The sequence below is a fragment of the Agelaius tricolor genome, unplaced genomic scaffold (genome assembly GCF_023055355.1).
Source record: "Agelaius tricolor isolate 1412-34295 unplaced genomic scaffold, bAgeTri1.0.p SCAF_14, whole genome shotgun sequence".
NCBI lineage: Eukaryota > Metazoa > Chordata > Aves > Passeriformes > Icteridae > Agelaius > Agelaius tricolor.
Window position 1 is genome coordinate 20569047 of NW_027269274.1, and position 19695 is coordinate 20588741.

The 19695-nt window shown below is 57.0% G+C and overlaps 1 protein-coding gene across 1 annotated transcript; it reads left to right on the forward strand.

Moving 5' to 3' along the window:
• Positions 1–1705: 1705 nt before the first annotated feature.
• On the forward strand, positions 1706–17417 carry LOC139595676 (uncharacterized). Its single transcript, XM_071439208.1, has 30 exons — positions 1706–1802; positions 2161–2232; positions 2600–2671; positions 4287–4430; positions 4518–4589; positions 4671–4769; positions 5765–5872; positions 6528–6599; positions 6687–6758; positions 6846–6944; positions 7940–8047; positions 8701–8772; positions 8860–8931; positions 9019–9117; positions 10113–10220; positions 10876–10947; positions 11038–11109; positions 11191–11289; positions 11716–11832; positions 12156–12227; positions 12310–12387; positions 12487–12576; positions 13026–13133; positions 13781–13852; positions 14218–14289; positions 14492–14563; positions 14651–14749; positions 15192–15305; positions 15948–16113; positions 16644–17417. Exons 1-30 carry the CDS (start codon positions 1706–1708, stop codon positions 16804–16806), a joined length of 2832 nt encoding a protein of 943 aa, XP_071295309.1. The 3' UTR covers positions 16807–17417.
• The last annotated feature ends 2278 nt before the right edge of the window (positions 17418–19695 follow it).

Here is a 19695-nt window from a genome sequence, read left to right on the forward strand (position 1 = left end):
CACCATGTGCTCTTGTGCTTCTGGTCGTGGATCAGAGAGAAAAGCCAAATGTGACAGACTAAACTTGACTTTAGGAGAGGGATGGCTCAGCAGAGGGCCTGGGGACCCGTGGTGCCAGCCAGTGACCGGGCACTCGGACACAGCAGGAATACCCCAGACTGTCACACTTCAGCAGGGAGGGTATCAAAGCCCAGGGGTTCTTTGCTCAGGGTCCCCCAGAGGCACCAGCTCAAGCTGCCACTGTTCCACCACGATAAAATGGTTTTAAGGATCCAGAGGTCTGACACTCTGCTATGGAGGACATTCCACATTTCCAGTCTTTTGGGCATTTAGGAGCTTTTGATTTTGCTTTGCACCCAAGAAAAACAAATCTCCAAATGTGCACAAATAACTCCTTTAGCATTTCCTCCTTTTATTTGCAGCTGATTTTTACATTGTTCTCTGCTACCTTGTCCTTGTCTTTCCAAAACTCCTGTGCCTATTCAAGCCCTACCTTGGTGCACACATTTTGTTTAGTTCTGTAGTGATTTATCTCCAGCAATCCTGCCGACCACGCCCATTTCAATGTTGCAAAAACCTAACTCTGGGCTGCAGTATGTGAATCACACTCTGGTGTGGGAGATGGCAGAGCACCAGAGCAGGCCCTGAAGAAGGGACATTCAGGGGATTAGCGAAGTGACTGTCGGAACCCAGGCTAACTCTTAGAACTCCGGCACCACAGCAGGAATGGGGAACTGCCTCAGGACAGGGATTTACCAGAGGCAGAACCTTTAGAGCCACTTGCTCTACTGTGCCAGACATGAGCCACGATGGAGACCAGGCAAAGGAGAAAGGAGGAGGCCCTCTGAGGTTCTACAAGGAAGATTTTATTCCAAGTGATAGAAATAGGATAAAAAGCCCCTAGATTTATTGTACAAGGAGTTTTATACAGATACAAGTCAGGGGGTGGATACAAACAGCTGACCGATAGGGAATCCTCAAGGGAGCAGTGAGGGATTAGTCAACTGTCTGGGGCCCATTGGGGAAGGAGGGTGGAGAGAATGGGTCACATGGGCCAATGGGGCCTCCAGGAATAGGGGTATTGCATTCCAAAGGGGTGTTCCAGTCAGAGATTGGCCTGAAGGTTCGGGAACCAAGGGGCTGGGGTGCCATGACAGGCAGGGAAAGAGCTGCAAAAAGGGGCGGGAATGGCATGAGGGACAGTTTTGAGGGAGGGTAAAACCCATGGGTAAACCAACACAGGTGAAACGTGCAGGTACAACCGAATGAACCACTTAAAAAGGAATCAATAAAATAAATTCAAACTATAACAATCAAGAGCGTCTTCAGCAACAGAGCCTGACCGACCAGCAATGTAAGCAGGAAAAATAAAAGTTTTGCTGAGCAATGGCCCTTTGATGAAGCAAAACATTTCCAATCAGGGCAGTCCATTTGTACAGACGGGGGCACACTCTGGGGGTACAGCTGAGGCCATGAGGTCACAGCAGGCTCAGGGATCACCGCAGGCTGAGGTCACAGTTGGCGCTGAGGTCACAGAGGTCCCAGACCCGGTGGTTGCACAGCAGCACGAGGAGCGAGCAGTCAGTCCTTGAGCACAACTGTTGCGGCAGCAGCGGCGGTGGCAGCAGTGGTGCTGGCATTGGGACAGCGGTGTCAGGACAGCGGTGGCAGCAAGAGCTGCGGGACTGGCAGAGGGCAAGGCACCATGGCCCTTGCTCTGCGCCTCTTCCTCCTGCTCCTTCTGGCCGTGGCCCTGCCTGCCAGGGCTGCCCAGGCTGCTCCGCTGCAAGCGCGGGGAGCAGGTGAGCCGGCAGCCTGGCTCCCCTTTGCCGGGACAGCGCTCCCTGCTCCCCGGGAAGCGCTGGGGATGGTTTTCCCCAGGCCTTTAGTGAGGATTTCCTCTGGGGGAGGGAGAGAGCCCCCTTGGGCCCCTGGGCAGCCCCTGTTTCCTCTCCAGGGATGTGTCACAGGGCCTGCAAAGAGGGTGGAGAGTGGCCAGGAGCCAGCCCAGAGCTCCCCAGGCCCCTGTGCAGTTTGGCCTTGTCCATTGACACCTGGCTCCCATAGCCTTACCCAACCCCCTTGCAGTGCTCATTTCCCAGAGGCAGAAGGGGATCCCATCACACCAAGGAAATGGTTCAGGTTTTTGCTCCATTCTAGATGTGGATCATGACTTGGAGGATTTGGAAGTCCTGGTGAATGACACTTTGAATGTCATGGAGAATGCCAGAGGCAAGTTCTGAATTTCCCTTTTTACTGGCAGAATAATCAATGTCCATGTGGCAAGAGCTCACCCATCTGCCATTTTCCTTAACATTAAGTCAGGGCTGAAGAATTCTGAAAACCTTGCCCTGCTCCCTTCTGGAGCCCTGAGTGATCGCACAGGATCGCTGTCAGTGGGAGGAAGGAGCATTTAGCTGTCCATCCTCCTCCCATGTGCAATGGCCGTGTGTCCTTCCGTGTGCTCTGTGCAGCCACGGAGAAGCGCAGAGAGGGCAGGGGCCGGGGCCAGGGCTGTGCCCTGGGGCTGAGCATTGCCTGCAGCCTGAGGATCTCCTACAGTGCCACGGGTGCTGTTCTGTCTTGCCTTTCTTTGCAGCTGAACCTGTTGCTGAAGGAGATCTGGCTTCCCAACCCACATCCATGACTGAGCCCCTGGGAGATGGTGAGGGTAGGTCAAGGCCTTTCCCCCTGGGAGAGCTGCCAGCTCAGAGCCCAAAGCTGGGCCAGGGGGGCATGGCTGCAGGTGCCAGGACAGAGCCATGCACGTGTGTGCCCTCGCCCTGCGCGATCCCCTCACCGCTCCTGCGGCTCAGTGGTGCCCGTGCAGCTGAGCAGAGATGGCAGAAGCTTCTGTGGCTGTTGAGTTACAGGGGTGGCTGCAGGGAGGACTTCTCCAGCTCCTTTGCTGGTTCCTGCGCACAAGCCCAGCTCCCATCGCAGGGGTGAGTAGTGTGTCCCTGCTGACCCCACAGGCTGAGCCCTGCTTTTGTGGCATCCATTCATGGGAAATGGAAATATTGTGCCCTAAGGTCCTCCGACAGGGAAGATCAAAGACAGAACAAACAAGATATCCCTGGAATCATCTGAACACATGAAGGAAATGCTGAAGAAAATACGTCAGAGAGGACAAGGTGAGAGTATTTCCCTCAGCCTTGTCCTGGGGCTCAGCAGCCGGGGGCGGCTTTGGCTGCACATCTGGACACGCCGTGCCCGGCACAGCAGGAAGGGATCCATGGCAGCCTGGCTGCCCCGCTGCTGCTTCCACGCCCTGCAGGGCTGTTTCCCAGCCTGGCCTGGCTGCAGCTTCTCCCCAGCCTCTGCAGGAAGGCATTGGGCATCGGCTGACAGGCAGCCCAAACTGCACCATGGGCCATGCACACCCTGCACATCCCCTGCAATTTCCCTGTCTCTCGGCAGATCAGGTGTAGGGGCTGTTTGGAGATGGGAAGGGTCTGGGACAGTCCCAAAATCCAGGGTGTTTTCTGATCCTTATCCATGCCTTTCGCAACTATTGCCGCCTGAAGTGGTCACCTTCCCCATTCCCAATGAGGAATGATCCCATCTGATCCCGCTGTCTCTTTTCCATTCCCCAGAAATGAAAGGAGAGCCTGTGCTGAAAGCTGAGTTTCCTGCAGGAAGCAGTGATTCTGTGCCAGCCTCTGCTGCAGGAAGGGAGGCGATGCCAGGCCCGCTCCCAGGAGGTAATTGCTGTGCCTCTGGGCCTGAGCCCTGCTGAGGCTTGAGCTGCCCTCTCTGCTGCTTGGCACTGCGGGCACAGCCCGGACAAGACAGACACAGCCCAGAGGAATTATCCCGAGCAGGCTCAGGGCACTCGGCTACTGAGCTGTCCTGCTGGGCTCCCTCCGTGGGAGACACGTCCCCAAACCTGGGAGCGGCTGCACAGGGTGCCCATGGTGGGGAAAGGGCAGAGGGAGAGAGCAAGGCTCTGTATGGCCTGAGAGGGCTTGGCCATGTGCCCTTGAGAAATGGGAGGTGTCCCAGCAGAAGGAGGGCAGAAGGGACAGAGGGAGGCAGGGATAGCTGTGGCACTGCCTGCTGCAGTTTTCCTCTGGGCTTTAGTGAGGATTTCCTCTCTGTGTGTGAGGCAGAGAGCCCCCAGGGCCCTGGGCTGCTCCAGCCGCCCCTTCCAGGGATGTTGCACAGGACCTGCAAAGAGGATGGAGAGTGACCAGGAGCCTGCCCAGAGCTCCCCAGGCCCCTGTGCAGCTTTGGCCATGTCCATTCACACCTGGCTCCCACAGCCTTATCTGACCCCCTTGCAGTGCTCATTTCCCAGAGGCAGAAGGCGATCCCAGCACGCCCTGAAAAATGTTCTCATCTGTGCTCCGTTCTAGATGAGGTTGCTGGGAAGGCTTCTCCATTAGTTTGGCTGCATAAAGCTTTGAAGCCCTTGGAGCCTCCTGCAGGTATGTTCTCACTGTCCCACCAAGAACTAATCATTGACAAGCTGACAGAACCAGGTGACAGAAGCTTCTGTGGCTGTTGAGTTACAGGTGTGTCTGCAGGGAGGACTTTTGCTGCTCCTTTTCTGATTGCTGCACGCACGCCCAGCTCCCATCGCAGGGGTGAGTAGTGTGTCCCTTCTGACCCCACAGGCTGAGCCCTGTTTTTGTGGCATCCATTCATGGGAACTACTTTCTCTTAAGGTGCTCTGAGAGGGAAGAACAAACCTAGAGGCGAGAAGGAATCGCTTGAGTCAAACGACATCTGGAAACAAATAGTGGAGGAACTGCGCAAAGTGAATGGTGAGAGCATTTCCCTCAGCCTTCCCCTGGGGCTCAGCAGCCGGGGGCTTTGGCTGCACACCTGGACACGCCGTGCCCGGCACGGCGGGAAGGGATCCATGGCAGCCTGGCTGCCCCGCTGCTGCTTCCACGCCCTGCAGGGCTGTTTCCCAGCCTGGCCTGGCTGCAGCTTCTCCCCAGCCTCTGCAGAAGGCATTGGGCATCAGCTGACAGGCAGACCAAACTGCACCACTGTAGCAGGCTCCAAGCATGTTAGGGCCCCATGGAGGGTCGAGGCTTAAAGATAGGAATTGCCAAGTCATGATGAAATAGCAAAAGAAGCCCCTGCCTTCCACCTTCCGCACCCCAGCTTATCTCTCTGTAACCCCATAGGTCACTTTCCCCTAACCCCTACTATTGGACAAGTATGGATCCCCTTATACCCCATATAAAGGGCTGTTTCAGCCCATTCTGGAGAAGAGCTGTTTCTGGAACCCTTCACACACCCCTCAATAAAACCATCACTGTGGAACACCAGGACGTTTCTTATCCTCTCTTGCAGCGTCTGCTTCCCAGGTAGCCTGCAAGGCTCCTTAGCAAACAAAAGAGCTAAAATCATAAGAGAGCTGATAATCACTAAAGAGCTGATATCCATTGGGCTTGCTAAAGTAGCCAGTGGCTGAGAGCGGCCTGGGTACTCAGACACTCTGTCCTGTGAAGGACTGAGCTATCCAGCCCGTGCTGCCTGCTCCGGGGCAAATTAGCCCAGCAGGGAACCCGGGATACACCATGGCTTATGCATACCCTGAGATTCCCTGCAATTTCCCTGTCTCTGGGCAGATCAGGTGTAAGGGCTGTTTGGAGATGGGACCAGTCGGGGACAGTTCCAAAATCCAGGGTGTTTTCTGATCCTTATCCGTGCCTTTCGCAACTATTGCCGCCTGAAGTGGTCACCTTCCCCATTCCCAGTGAGGAATGATCCCATCTGATCCCGCTGTCTCTTTTCCATTCCCCAGAAATGAAAGGAGAGCCTGTGCTGAAAGCTGAGTTTCCTGCAGGAAGCAGTGATTCTGTGCCAGCCTCTGCTGCAGGAAGGGAGGCGATGCCAGGCCCAGTCCCAGGAGGTAATTGCTGTGCCTCTGGGCCTGAGCCCTGCTGAGGCTTGAGCTGCCCTCTCTGCTGCTTGGCACTGCAGGCACAGCCAGGACAAGACGGGCACAGCCCAGAGGAATTATCCCGAGCAGGCTCAGGGCACTCGGCTACTGAGCTGTCCTGCTGGGCTCCCGCTGTGGGAGACACGTCCCGAAACCTGGGAGCGGCTGCACGGGGTGCCCATGGTGGGGAAAGGGCAGAGGGAGAGAGCAAGGCTCCAGTGTGGCCTGAGAGGGCTTGGCCATGTGCCCTTGAGAAATGGGAGGTGTCCCAGCAGAAGGAGGGCAGGAGGGACACAGGGAGGCAGGGATAGCTGTGGCACTGCCTGCTGCAGTTTTCCTCTGGGCTTTAGTGAGGATTTCCTCTCTGTGTGTGAGGGAGAGAGCCCCCAGGGCCCTGGGCTGCTCCAGCCGCCCCTTCCAGGGATGTTGCACAGGACCTGCAAAGAGGGTGGAGAGTGACCAGGAGCCTGCCCAGAGCTCCCCAGGCCCCTGTGCAGCTTTGGCCATGTCCATTCACATCTGGCTCCCCCTGGCCTTATCCGACCCCCTTGCAGTGCTCATTTCCCAGAGGCAGAAGGGATCCCAGCACTGCCTGAAAAATGTTCTCATCTGTGCTCCGTTCTAGATGAGGTTGCTCGGAAGGCTTCTCCATCAGCTTGGCTGCATAAAGCTTTGAAGCGCTTGGAGCCTCCTGCAGGTATGTTCTCACTGTCCCACCAAGAACTAATCATTGACAAGCTGACAGAACCAGGTGACAGAAGCTTCTGTGGCTGTTGAGTTACAGGAGTGTCTGCAGGGAGGACTTTTGCTGCTCCTTTTCTGATTGCTGCACGCAAGCCCAGCTCCCATCGCAGGGGTGAGTAGTGTGTCCCCGCTGACCCCACAGGCTGAGCCCTGCTTTTGTGGCATCCATTCATGGGAAATGGAACAACTTTCTCTTAAGGTGCTCTGAGAGGGAAGAACAAACCTAGAGGCGAGAAGGAATCGCTTGAGTCAAACGACATCTGGAAACAAATAGTGGAGGAACTGCGCAAAGTGAATGGTGAGAGCATTTCCCTCAGCCTTCCCCTGGGGCTCAGCAGCCGGGGGCTTTGGCTGCACACCTGGACACGCCGTGCCCGGCACAGCGGGAAGGGATCCATGGCAGCCTGGCTGCCCCGCTGCTGCTTCCACGCCCTGCAGGGCTGTTTCCCAGCCTGGCCTGGCTGCAGCTTCTCCCCAGCCTCTGCAGAAGGCATTGGGCATCAGCTGACAGGCAGACCAAACTGCACCACTGTAGCAGGCTCCAAGCATGTTAGGGCCCCATGGAGGGTCGAGGCTTAAAGATAGGAATTGCCAAGTCATGATGAAATAGCAAAAGAAGCCCCTGCCTTCCACCTTCCGCACCCCAGCTTATCTCTCTGTAACCCCATAGGTCACTTTCCCCTAACCCCTACTATTGGACAAGTATGGATCCCCTTATACCCCATATAAAGGGCTGTTTCAGCCCATTCTGGAGAAGAGCTGTTTCTGGAACCCTTCACACACCCCTCAATAAAACCATCACTGTGGAACACCAGGACGTTTCTTATCCTCTCTTGCAGCGTCTGCTTCCCAGGTAGCCTGCAAGGCTCCTTAGCAAACAAAAGAGCTAAAATCATAAGAGAGCTGATAATCACTAAAGAGCTGATATCCATTGGGCTTGCTAAAGTAGCCAGTGGCTGAGAGCGGCCTGGGTACTCAGACACTCTGTCCTGTGAAGGACTGAGCTATCCAGCCCGTGCTGCCTGCTCCGGGGCAAATTAGCCCAGCAGGGAACCCGGGATACACCATGGCTTATGCATACCCTGAGATTCCCTGCAATTTCCCTGTCTCTGGGCAGATCAGGTGTAAGGGCTGTTTGGAGATGGGACCAGTCGGGGACAGTTCCAAAATCCAGGGTGTTTTCTGATCCTTATCCGTGCCTTTCGCAACTATTGCCGCCTGAAGTGGTCACCTTCCCCATTCCCAGTGAGGAATGATCCCATCTGATCCCGCTGTCTCTTTTCCATTCCCCAGAAATGAAAGGAGAGCCTGTGCTGAAAGCTGAGTTTCCTGCAGGAAGCAGTGATTCTGTGCCAGCCTCTGCTGCAGGAAGGGAGGCGATGCCAGGCCCAGTCCCAGGAGGTAATTGCTGTGCCTCTGGGCCTGAACCCTGCTGAGGCTTGAGCTGCCCTCTCTGCTGCTTGGCACTGCGGGCACAGCCCGGACAAGACAGACACAGCCCAGAGGAATTATCCCGAGCAGGCTCAGGGCACTCGGCTACTGAGCTGTCCTGCTGGGCTCCCTCCGTGGGAGACACGTCCCGAAACCTGGGAGCGGCTGCACGGGGTGCCCATGGTGGGGAAAGGGCAGAGGGAGAGAGCAAGGCTCCAGTGTGGCCTGAGAGGGCTTGGCCATGTGCCCTTGAGAAATGGGAGGTGTCCCAGCAGAAGGAGGGCAGGAGGGACACAGGGAGGCAGGGATAGCTGTGGCACTGCCTGCTGCAGTTTTCCTCTGGGCTTTAGGAAGGATTTCCTCTCTGTGTGTGAGGGAGAGCCCCCAGGGCCCTGGGCTGCTCCAGCCGCCCTTTCCAGGGATGTTGCACTGGGCCTGCAAAGATTGTGGAGAGTGACCAGGAGCCTGCCCAGAGCTCCCCAGGCCCCTGTGCAGCTTTGGCCATGTCCATTCACATCTGGCTCCCCCTGGCCTTATCCGACCCCCTTGCAGTGCTCATTTCCCAGAGGCAGAAGGGATCCCAGCACGCCCTGAAAAATGTTCTCATCTGTGCTCCGTTCTAGATGAGGTTGCTGGGAAGGCTTCTCCATCAGCTTGGCTGCATAAAGCTTTGAAGCCCTTGGAGCCTCCTGCAGGTATGTTCTCACTGTCCCACCAAGAACTAATCATTGACAAGCTGACAGAACCAGGTGACAGAAGCTTCTGTGGCTGTTGAGTTACAGGTGTGTCTGCAGGGAGGACTTTTGCTGCTCCTTTTCTGATTGCTGCACGCACGCCCAGCTCCCATCGCAGGGGTGAGTAGTGTGTCCCCGCTGACCCCACAGGCTGAGCCCTGCTTTTGTGGCATCCATTCATGGGAAATGGAACAACTTTCTCTTAAGGTGCTCTGAGAGGGAAGAACAAACCTAGAGGCGAGAAGGAATCGCTTGAGTCAAACGACATCTGGAAACAAATAGTGGAGGAACTGCGCAAAGTGAATGGTGAGAGCATTTCCCTCAGCCTTGTCCTGGGGCTCAGCAGCCGGGGGCTTTGGCTGCACACCTGGACACGCCGTGCCCGGCACAGCGGGAAGGGATCCATGGCAGCCTGGCTGCCCCGCTGCTGCTTCCACGCCCTGCAGGGCTGTTTCCCAGCCTGGCCTGGCTGCAGCTTCTCCCCAGCCTCTGCAGAAGGCATTGGGCATCAGCTGACAGGCAGACCAAACTGCACCACTGTAGCAGGCTCCAAGCATGTTAGGGCCCCATGGAGGGTCGAGGCTTAAAGATAGGAATTGCCAAGTCATGATGAAATAGCAAAAGAAGCCCCTGCCTTCCACCTTCCGCACCCCAGCTTATCTCTCTGTAACCCCATAGGTCACTTTCCCCTAACCCCTACTATTGGACAAGTATGGATCCCCTTATACCCCATATAAAGGGCTGTTTCAGCCCATTCTGGAGAAGAGCTGTTTCTGGAACCCTTCACACACCCCTCAATAAAACCATCACTGTGGAACACCAGGACGTTTCTTATCCTCTCTTGCAGCGTCTGCTTCCCAGGTAGCCTGCAAGGCTCCTTAGCAAACAAAAGAGCTAAAATCATAAGAGAGCTGATAATCACTAAAGAGCTGATATCCATTGGGCTTGCTAAAGTAGCCAGTGGCTGAGAGCGGCCTGGGTACTCAGACACTCTGTCCTGTGAAGGACTGAGCTATCCAGCCCGTGCTGCCTGCTCCGGGGCAAATTAGCCCAGCAGGGAACCCGGGATACACCATGGCTTATGCATACCCTGAGATTCCCTGCAATTTCCCTGTCTCTGGGCAGATCAGGTGTAAGGGCTGTTTGGAGATGGGACCAGTCGGGGACAGTTCCAAAATCCAGGGTGTTTTCTGATCCTTATCCGTGCCTTTCGCAACTATTGCCGCCTGAAGTGGTCACCTTCCCCATTCCCAGTGAGGAATGATCCCATCTGATCCCGCTGTCTCTTTTCCATTCCCCAGAAATGAAAGGAGAGCCTGTGCTGAAAGCTGAGTTTCCTGCAGGAAGCAGTGATTCTGTGCCAGCCTCTGCTGCAGGAAGGGAGGCGATGCCAGGCCCAGTCCCAGGAGGTAATTGCTGTGCCTCTGGGCCTGAGCCCTGCTGAGGCTTGAGCTGCCCTCTCTGCTGCTTGGCACTGCAGGCACAGCCAGGACAAGACGGGCACAGCCCAGAGGAATTATCCCGAGCAGGCTCAGGGCACTCGGCTACTGAGCTGTCCTGCTGGGCTCCCGCTGTGGGAGACACGTCCCGAAACCTGGGAGCGGCTGCACGGGGTGCCCATGGTGGGGAAAGGGCAGAGGGAGAGAGCAAGGCTCCAGTGTGGCCTGAGAGGGCTTGGCCATGTGCCCTTGAGAAATGGGAGGTGTCCCAGCAGAAGGAGGGCAGGAGGGACACAGGGAGGCAGGGATAGCTGTGGCACTGCCTGCTGCAATTTTCCTCTGGGCTTTAGTGAGGATTTCCTCTCTGTGTGTGAGGGAGAGAGCCCCCAGGGCCCTGGGCTGCTCCAGCCGCCCCTTCCAGGGATGTTGCACAGGACCTGCAAAGAGGGTGGAGAGTGACCAGGAGCCTGCCCAGAGCTCCCCAGGCCCCTGTGCAGCTTTGGCCATGTCCATTCACATCTGGCTCCCCCTGGCCTTATCTGACCCCCTTGCAGTGCTCATTTCCCAGAGGCAGAAGGGATCCCAGCACGCCCTGAAAAATGTTCTTATCTGTGCTCTGTTCTAGATGAGGTTGCTCGGAAGGCTTCTCCATTAGATTGGCTGAATAAAGTTTTGAAGCCCTTGGAGCCTCCTGCAGGTATGTTCTCACTGTCCCACCAAGGAGTAATCTTTGATATTGTCTGGCAGAAACAAGGTGACAGAAGCTTCTGTGACTGTTGAGTTATAGATGCTTCTGCAGGGAGGACTTTTCAAGCTCCTCTGCTGGTTCCAGCACACAAGCCCAGCTCCCATCGCAGGGGTGAGTAGTGTGTCCCTTCTGACCCCACAGGCTGAGCCCTGCTTTTGTGGCATCCATTCCTGGGAACTACTTTCTCTTAAGGTGCTCGGAGAGGGAAGAACAAACCTAGAGGCGAGAAGGAATCGCTTGAGTCAAACGACATCTGGAAACAAATAGTGGAGGAACTGCACAAAGGGAATGGTGAGAGCATTTCCCTCAGCCTTGTCCTGGGGCTCAGCAGCCGGGGGCTTTGGCTGCACATCTGGACACGCCGTGCCCGGCACAGCGGGAAGGGATCCATGGCAGCCTCGTGGCCCCGCTGCTGCTTCCACGCCCTGCAGGGCTGTTTCCCAGCCTGGCCTGGCTGCAGCTTCTCCCCAGCCTCTGCAGGAAGGCATTGGGCATCCGCTGCCACGCAGCCCAAACTGCAATAGACCCTGAGATCCCCCATAATATCCTGGTCTCCAGATTAGGAAAGGTTGCTGGTTTGGAGCAAGGAGTGCTCTGACCCAGCCCCAATAACCTGGCCATTTTCCTGGTCTTTAAGATATATTCCCTCCTGTAGATGCCACCACCCAAATAGGGAACAGTTCCATCTGATGCAGCTGTGTCTCTTCCTTTCTCAAGAGATGGACATAGAGGTTCTGTGGAAGGCAGCATTTCCTGAAGGAAGCAGTCGCTCTTCGTTGCCAGACCCTGCTGCAGGAAGGAAGGCCAAGCCAGACACAGGCACAGGCACAGGAGGTAATTGCAGTGCCAGGCTCAGCCCTTGGCAGGGCTCTGTGACAGCAGCTCTTCCCCCAGGGCCTGCCCTTGCATGGCCCGGCAGCAGCCAAAGCTGGAGGCGCCTCTGGAGGCTTGGAGGCCTCTGGAGCTTATTCACAGCCCTAGGTAAAGGGGACTCGTGCACCAACGTCCCTCCTGCTGCAGCTGCTCCGGAGCCGGCCCTGAGTGCCCAGAGGCCCAAGGCACAGGAGCAGCCCCGAGCAGGAGCCCTGCCGCGAGCCCAGGGCCAGAGCCAGCCCTGGCACACAAAGGAAACTGTTCTCATCTTGGTTTGCTTCCAGACTGGGATACTGGGAAGGCTTCTCCATTAACCTGGAGGTTTGAAATTTTGAAGCCCACTGAGGGTTCTGCAGGTACGTTCTCACCATCCCACCAAGACGTAATCATTGACAAGTTGGCAAGAACCAGGTGACAGAAGCTTCTGTGGCTGTTCAGTTACAGATGTGACTGCAGGGAAGACTTCCCCAGCACCTGGGCTGGATAGTGCGCACCAACCCAGCTCCCATCACAGGGGTGAGTAATGTGTCCCTGCTGGCCCCACAGGCTAAGCCCTGCTTTTGTGGCATTCATTGCAGGGAAATGAAACTACTTTCTGTCAAGATTCTCCAACAGGAAAGCCCAAACACACGACAGACAAGAAATTCCAGAAGCCATTTGAAGTCATGCGGCAAATGCTGAAGGAAATGCTGCGGGGAGGACAAGGTGGGTGCAATCCCTCAGCCTTGTCCTGGGGCTCAGCAGCCGGGGGCTTTGGCTGCACATCTGGACACGCCGTGCCCGGCACAGCAGGAAGGGATCCATGGCAGCCTTGCGGCCCCATGGCTGTTTCCACGCCCTGCGGGGCTGTTTCCCAGCCTGGCCTGGCTGCAGCTTCTCCCCAGCCTCTGCAGGAAGGCATTGGGCATCGGCTGAAAGGCAGACCAAACTGGACCACGGGCAAGGCACACCCTGAGATCCCCTGCAATTTCCCTGTCTCTGAGAAGATCAAGAGGCACAGTTGTTTGCACAAGGGAGTGCTCTGGCCCAGTCCCAAGAGCCTGGACCTTTTCCTGATTCTTATCCATGTCCTTGACAAGGATTGCCTCCTGAGATGCGCCCTCCCCAATGGGAAACAGCCCCATCTGATCCAGTGTCACTTTTCCTTTCTCCAGAGGTGGATGGAGAGGCTGTGCTGAAGGCGGCGTTTCCCATAGGAAGCAGTGATTCTGTGCCAGCCTCTGCTGCAGGAAGGGAGGCGATGCCAGGCACAGTCACAGGAGGTAATTGCTGTGTCTCTGGGCCTGAGCCCTGCTGAGGCTTGAGCTGCCTTCTGCTGCTTGGCACTGCGGGCACAGCCCAGACAAGACAGACACAGCCCAGAGGAATTATCCCGAGCAGGCTCAGGGCACTCGGCTACTGAGCTGTCCTGCTGGGCTCCCTCCGTGGGAGACACGTCCCCAAACCTGGGAGCGGCTGCACGGGGTGTCCATGGTGGGGAAAGGGCAGAGGGAGAGAGCAAGGCTCCAGTGTGGCCTGAGAGGGCTTGGCCATGTGCCCTTGAGGACTGGGAGGTCCCAGCAGAAGGAGGGCAGGAGGGACAGAGGGAGGCAGGGATAGCTGTGGCACTGCCTGCTGCAGTTTTCCCCAGGGCTTTAGTGAGGATTTCCTCTGTGTGTGTGAGGGAGAGCCCCCAGGGCCCTGGGCTACTCCAGCCGCCCCTTCCAGGGATGTGTCACAGAGCCTGCAAAGAGGGTGGAGAGTGACCAGGAGCCTGCCCAGACCTCCCCAGGCCCCTGTGCAGTTTGGCCTTGTCCATTCACACCTGGCTCCCACAGCCTTACCTGACCCCCTTGCAGTGCTCCTTTCCCAGAGGCAGAAGAGGATCCCAGAAACCATGGAAATGGTTCTGATCTGTGCTCCCTTCTAGATTGGAATCGTGACATGGATTATTTGGAAGCCCTGCTGGAAAATGGCTTGGAATTCCTGGAAGATGCTGGAGGCAAGTTCTCAGTGTGCCTTTCCTGAGAGAATAATCAGTGTCCATGTGGCAAGAGCTCACTCGCCTTCCATTTCCCTCAACATAATCTCATGGTTGAAGGAATCTGGAATTCTTGCCCTGCTCCCTTCTGGAGCCCTGAGTGATCCCACAGGATCGCTGTCAGTGGGAGGAAGGAGCATTTAGCTGTCCATCCTCCTCCCGTGGGCAATGGCAGAGTGTCCTTCCGTGTGCTCTGTGCAGCCACGGAGAAGAGCAGAGAGGGCAGGGGCCGGGGCCAGGGCTGTGCCCCGGGGCTGAGCCTCTCCTGCAGCCTGAGGATCTCCTACAGTGCCACGGGAGCTCTTCTGTCCTGCCTTTCTTTGCAGCTGAACCCGTTGCTGAAGGAGATCTGGCTTCCCAACCCACATCCATGACTGAGCCCCTGGGAGATGGTGAGGGTAGGTCAAGGCCTTTCCCCCTGGGAGAGCTGCCAGCTCAGAGCCCAAAGCTGGGCCAGGGGGGCATGGCTGCAGGTGCCAGGACAGAGCCATGCACGTGTGTGCCCTCGCCCTGCGCGATCCCCTCACGGCTCCTGCGGCTCAGTGGTGCCTGTGCAGCTGAGCAGAGATGGCAGAAGCTTCTGTGGCTGTTGAGTTACAGGGGTGGCTGCAGGGAGGACTTCTCCATCAGCTTGGGTGGATTCTTGGCACCAACCCAGCTCCCATCGCAGCGGTGAGTAGTGTGTCCCTGCTGACCGCACAGGCTGAGCCCTGCTTTTGTGGCATCCATTCATGGGAAATGGAACTACTTTCTCTTAAGGTCCTCCAAAAGGAAAGACCCATGGTACTGCAGCCAAAACATCTCTTGACTCAAACGAATTCCTGAGACAAACACAGAAGGAAGCACAGCATGGACAAGGTGGGTGCATTTCCCTCAGCCTTGTCCTGGGGCTCAGCAGCCAGGGGCTTTGTCTGCACATCTGGACACGCCGTGCCCGGCACGGCGGGAAGGGATCCATGGCAGCCTGGCTGCCCCGCTGCTGCTTCCACGCCCTGCAGGGCTGTTTCCCAGCCTGGCCTGGCTGCAGCTTCTCCCCAGCCTCTGCAGGAAGGCATTGGGCATCAGCTGACAGGCAGCCCAAACTGCACCACGGGCCTGAGATCCCCTGCAATTTCCCAGTATCTGAGCAGATCAGGAGGCACAGCTATTTGGAGGAGGGAGTTTTCTGGCCCAGACCCAACAGCATGGGAATTTTCCCAATCTTTACGTGTGACTTTTACAAGCATTGCCTCCTGAAGATGCCACCTCCCCAATGGGGAATGTTTCCATGTGATCCAGCTGTGCCTCTTTCTTTTTCAAGTGATAGACCAAAAATCTGTGCAGAAGGAGCCACACCCTGGAGGAAGAAGTGGGTTGGTGTCAGGCTCTACTGCAGGAACAAATGTGATGCCAAGCACAGGTGAAGGCACAGAAGGTAATTGCTGTGGCAGATTCAGCAGGGCTCAGCCCTCAGCAGGGCTGTATGGCAGCAGCTCTTCCCCCAGGGCCTGCCCTTGCATGGCCCGGCAGCAGCCAAAGCTGGAGGGGCCTCTGGAGGCTTGGAGGCCTCTGGAGCTCGTTCACAGCCCCGGGGAAAGGGGACTCATGCACCAATGTCCCTCCCGCTGCAGCTGCTCCGGAGCCGGCCCTGAGTGCCCAGAGGCCCAAGGCACAGGAGCAGCCCCAAGTGGGAGCCCTGCCGCGAGCCCAGGGCCAGAGCCAGCCTTGGCTCCAGACTGGGCAGGGGCTGCACTGGGTCCTGACAGGGTCTGACTCTGTGCCCTGGGGCTGGGGGAGCTGTCAGGGGGCAGGGAGGGCCAGGGCTGGCACTGGCTGCTCAGGGATGGGTTTGGCCCGTGTCCCTCCAAGCAGCGACTGCCCAAGCAGCGGTGCTGCCCCCGGGCTCTCCTCCCGGCCTGCTGGGCTTTGTTGGGTGGCACAGCCTGTGCCAAGGGGCGGCAAGGTGCCTGCAGGCCCCAGATCTGGGAGAATCAGAGAACGTCCTGCCCGCATGCACCGTGCTGCCAGCTCAGCAGTGCAGCACAGCACGGGCTCACGCTCCCCATTGCTCGCACAGGTGCAGCCGGCCCCACCACACGTGTTCCTGATTCCCAGAAGGGCCCTGGAAGGGGTTTCTGTAAGGGAACAGGCTGCTGGCTAGGGTTACTGGCAGGCCTGCTTGTTTTGGAGCTTATCTTCATGTTCTCCTGCTTTGGAATCTGGCATTCCTGGAAGAGAAATCGGTGAGTGTTTTGTTGCTCTCCCTCTCAAACAGCTTCTTTTGAAAGCCTCATGTAGACAGGAAACACTCCCAGTGAGGCTGCAGTGGAGTTGTGGCCAGTCCATGATTGTCCAAAGAACTCTGCTGAGGGTTCTGCTGCTGCCCAGAGCTTTCATTGGCCTCTTAATTGCTGGGCCTTGTCCTGGGGGGCCCGCTGGGGCTGCAGCCAGTGCTGGCGCCCACTGAGGCTGCCAGGCCAAGAGCAGCCCCGGGGGCACAGGGCAGAGGCAAAGCAAGGTGGGGAGGAGAAAGGGCAGGGACGAGATTGCCCTCGAAAGGCAGAGGCGCTCTGGGGCCCGCTCCTGGCCAGGGAGCCTGCCCAGAGCCGTCCCCTGCCCGCCGGGGCCTTGAGGGACAGCTGTGCAGCTGGGCCAAGCTGCGCCAGCAGCTCCAGCCGTGCTGGGGAGCCTTGCCAGCTCTGGGCCCTGCTGTGCACGAGGCTCCCTGTGTGCCACTGGCAGCTGGGGCCTCAGCCACCTCCTCTTTCCACAGTTCCACCTCTGGGCAAGAGTTGAAAGACCGTGGCTGCGCCTCACACCCAGAAATCTTGATCGGCTCCTCCGGCAATAAGAAGGGCCTGGGCAGCCCTCTCAAGAGTTCTGAGAAGAGGACCCCAGAACAGCCATCTATGAGGAAACCTCCTAGGCCCCTGTAGATCCCACTGCCACCTCCTCTCCCCATGTGTATCCCCGAGCTGCCTTCATCCCTTTTTTGATCTTCTTCTGTCCCATCCCAGCCCATTGCTGAGTTCTTCTAGAGACCCCAGGAGCAGCCCAGCACCCTCCAGCCCCTCCTGAGTCCAACATGTCCCTTCCTCTGCCCCCGAGCCCCCTGGCCCTGCCCTCTAAACAACACTGTAGGTTACACCTCCCTGTGAAAACGCCAATCACTTGATTTTAAAATTTTAAAAGTTTAATAATAATAAAATGGTTATATAAATAGTAATACAATTAGAGTTAATAATAATTTGGACAATTTGAATTAGGACAATATGAGACAATAGAAACAAAGAGTTACGGACGTCCAGGTACCTTTTTCTGGACAGCAGGAGCCCGAAAAAGGACACCTGTTATCAGAGGATTAACCCTTAAAAACAATAACCTGTTGCATGTTCACGTACCTCATAAATGATGCATAAATTCCATTCAAATACAGGATTCTGTCTGGTCATCATCAACTACTTCCTCTGAATCCTAACAGTGCTTTCAAGGCGGGAAGAAGTTAATTTCTTCTGATAAGAGGGCAATAAATTCTTTTTCTCTGACAGATTTGTGTGTCCTGTGGCTGTTATCTCGCTGCGAGTCCTTTCTTTAAAAAAAAAGTATCTTACATAGCGTAGTTTCTATTTTAACATGTTTTATAACCTAAAACTATATTTAACACACTACTTAAAAGAATTAATACAAGATTATTTTCTAACACAACACCTCTAATATTCATTTTAATATTTGTGAAAAGCCAATCATAAAATACTCATTTTTCACACCCCCCAATCCCCCCCACCCCCACCATGGTAGGTGATGGCCCCTTCTTCTATTGCAATAAAGAGATGGAGCTGTCACCCCAGTGTTTGGCTGTAAGCAGCAGCAAAGCCCACCCGGCAGCAGCACAGGCTGAGCTCCGTGCCCAGGAGCAGCCGTGGACGCCCGCGGTGTGGGCAGGCAGGAGCCAGGCAGGGGCTGCTGTGAGCAGCGGCGGGGCCCCGAGGGCTGGGGGAGCCCATGCTGAGCGTCCCTGGGCTGAGGGCACATTTCCATCCCTGGCATCATCTGGGCCTGGACCTCCTCCAGTGGCAAGCCCAGGAAAAGAGGGAAGCCATCAAGAGCATCTCCAGAGACACAGTCTGTTCAGCAATTCCAGCAGGCAAAACAAAGCTCCTCCCTAATTAACACACACTTGATAGAACCTAATTGATGGGCCATTACCAATCCAGGGTGCTGCACAAGGTCTGCTCCTCTGGACGAGGGCCAGAAGGGAAGGGAAGAAGGGCTGTGTGGCCTTGCGGCCCGATGGGGCTGATGAACAGCCCCAGAGGCACAACAGCCCAGCTGCAGCCACACTTGATTTCCTGGTCAAAACTCTCGGCATAGCTGCCCTGGGCTTTCCCGTAAGGCACCTGGGGGCTTTGGAGGCCCCCATAAGGTGCACGAGGGGCTGGGGTGCCTTGTGGGACACACAGGGATATTTTAGGCTCCCTCTGAGGCGTGGAGGGCGCTGGGGTCCACTTCAAGTCATGCAAGGGATTTGGAATTCTATGTGAGGCATGCAGGGGGTTTGGGATCTCTCCCAAGGTGTGCAGGGTGCTGGGGTCTCTGCTGAGGCACATGACGGGCTTTTGGGGTCTCATTTCAGATGTGGAGAGGGCTGTGGGTTCTCATAAGCGTCCCGGTGCTTTGCGCCCCTCCTGCTGCACGCAGTGGGGCTGGAGTCTCTGCTGAGGCACGCAGGGGTCGGGGCCCTCCTGCGCTCCCTCCGGGGCCCGTCCGGCTCGGGGCTGCCGCGGCCCAGGGGCAGCCGCCGTGCCGGGACGGCGGTGGCGACGAGCCGAGGCGGAGCTGCCCCGCCGGGTCGCGCTGCACGGGCACGCCACGGGCGGCGCCGAGCGCCGGGCAGGCGGCGCCACAGCCCCGGCCCTGCCTCCTTCGGGGCCGGGGACACACAGCCCCGCAGGCAGAGCGGCGGGACCGGGCACCGCTCAGCGCCCAAGGGGACGGAACCGATGCCAGAGGAGCCTGGGGAGCCCCGGGCTGGGCCCTGGCGCTGCACGCCCGGCTCTCCTGTGGCCATCCCGGGCGGCAGGGGCTCGCTCTGGGCCGCGCTCTCCCCGCCCGACGGCGCTCTGGGCGAGCTTCCGGCTCCTGCCACTGCCCTGAGAACGCTGAGGGGCATTCGGGGTCGGGACTGGGCTTGCCAGAGAGAGAATTCATAGGAGACTTGGTTAGGCCTTTTACAAGATTAACTGAGAAACAACTTAAAATCCCTGGCTAAATCGTGTAGTTTAACGCGTGGGGATTCCTTGAAGACGCTTTGTAACTCTCTGTGGTGCCGGGCCAGGCCGAGTCCCAGCGAGCCCCAACGCCCGGCAGCTCTCATGTATGCAGGACGGCTGGGATCAGGGAGACGAGTCAACATCCCTCCAGCTGGCCGCTCTGCCTGCAGGGTGTCACGCAACAGCAATGTTCCAGCAAGAAAGAACAGGCATTTTTACATCCTCAGCACCATGTGCTCTTGTGGTTCTGGTCGTGGATCAGAGAGAAAAGCCAAATGTGACAGACTAAACTTGACTTTAGGAGAGGGATGGCTCAGCAGAGGGCCTGGGGACCTGTGGTGCCAGCCAGTGACCGGGCACTCGGACACAGCAGGAATACCCCAGACTGTCACACTTCAGCAGGGAGGGTATCAAAGCCCAGGGGTTCTTTGCTCAGGGTCCCCCAGAGGCACCAGCTCAAGCTGCCACTGTTCCACCACGATAAAATGGTTTTAAGGATCCAGAGGTCTGACACTCTGCTATGGAGGACATTCCACATTTCCAGTCTTTTGGGCA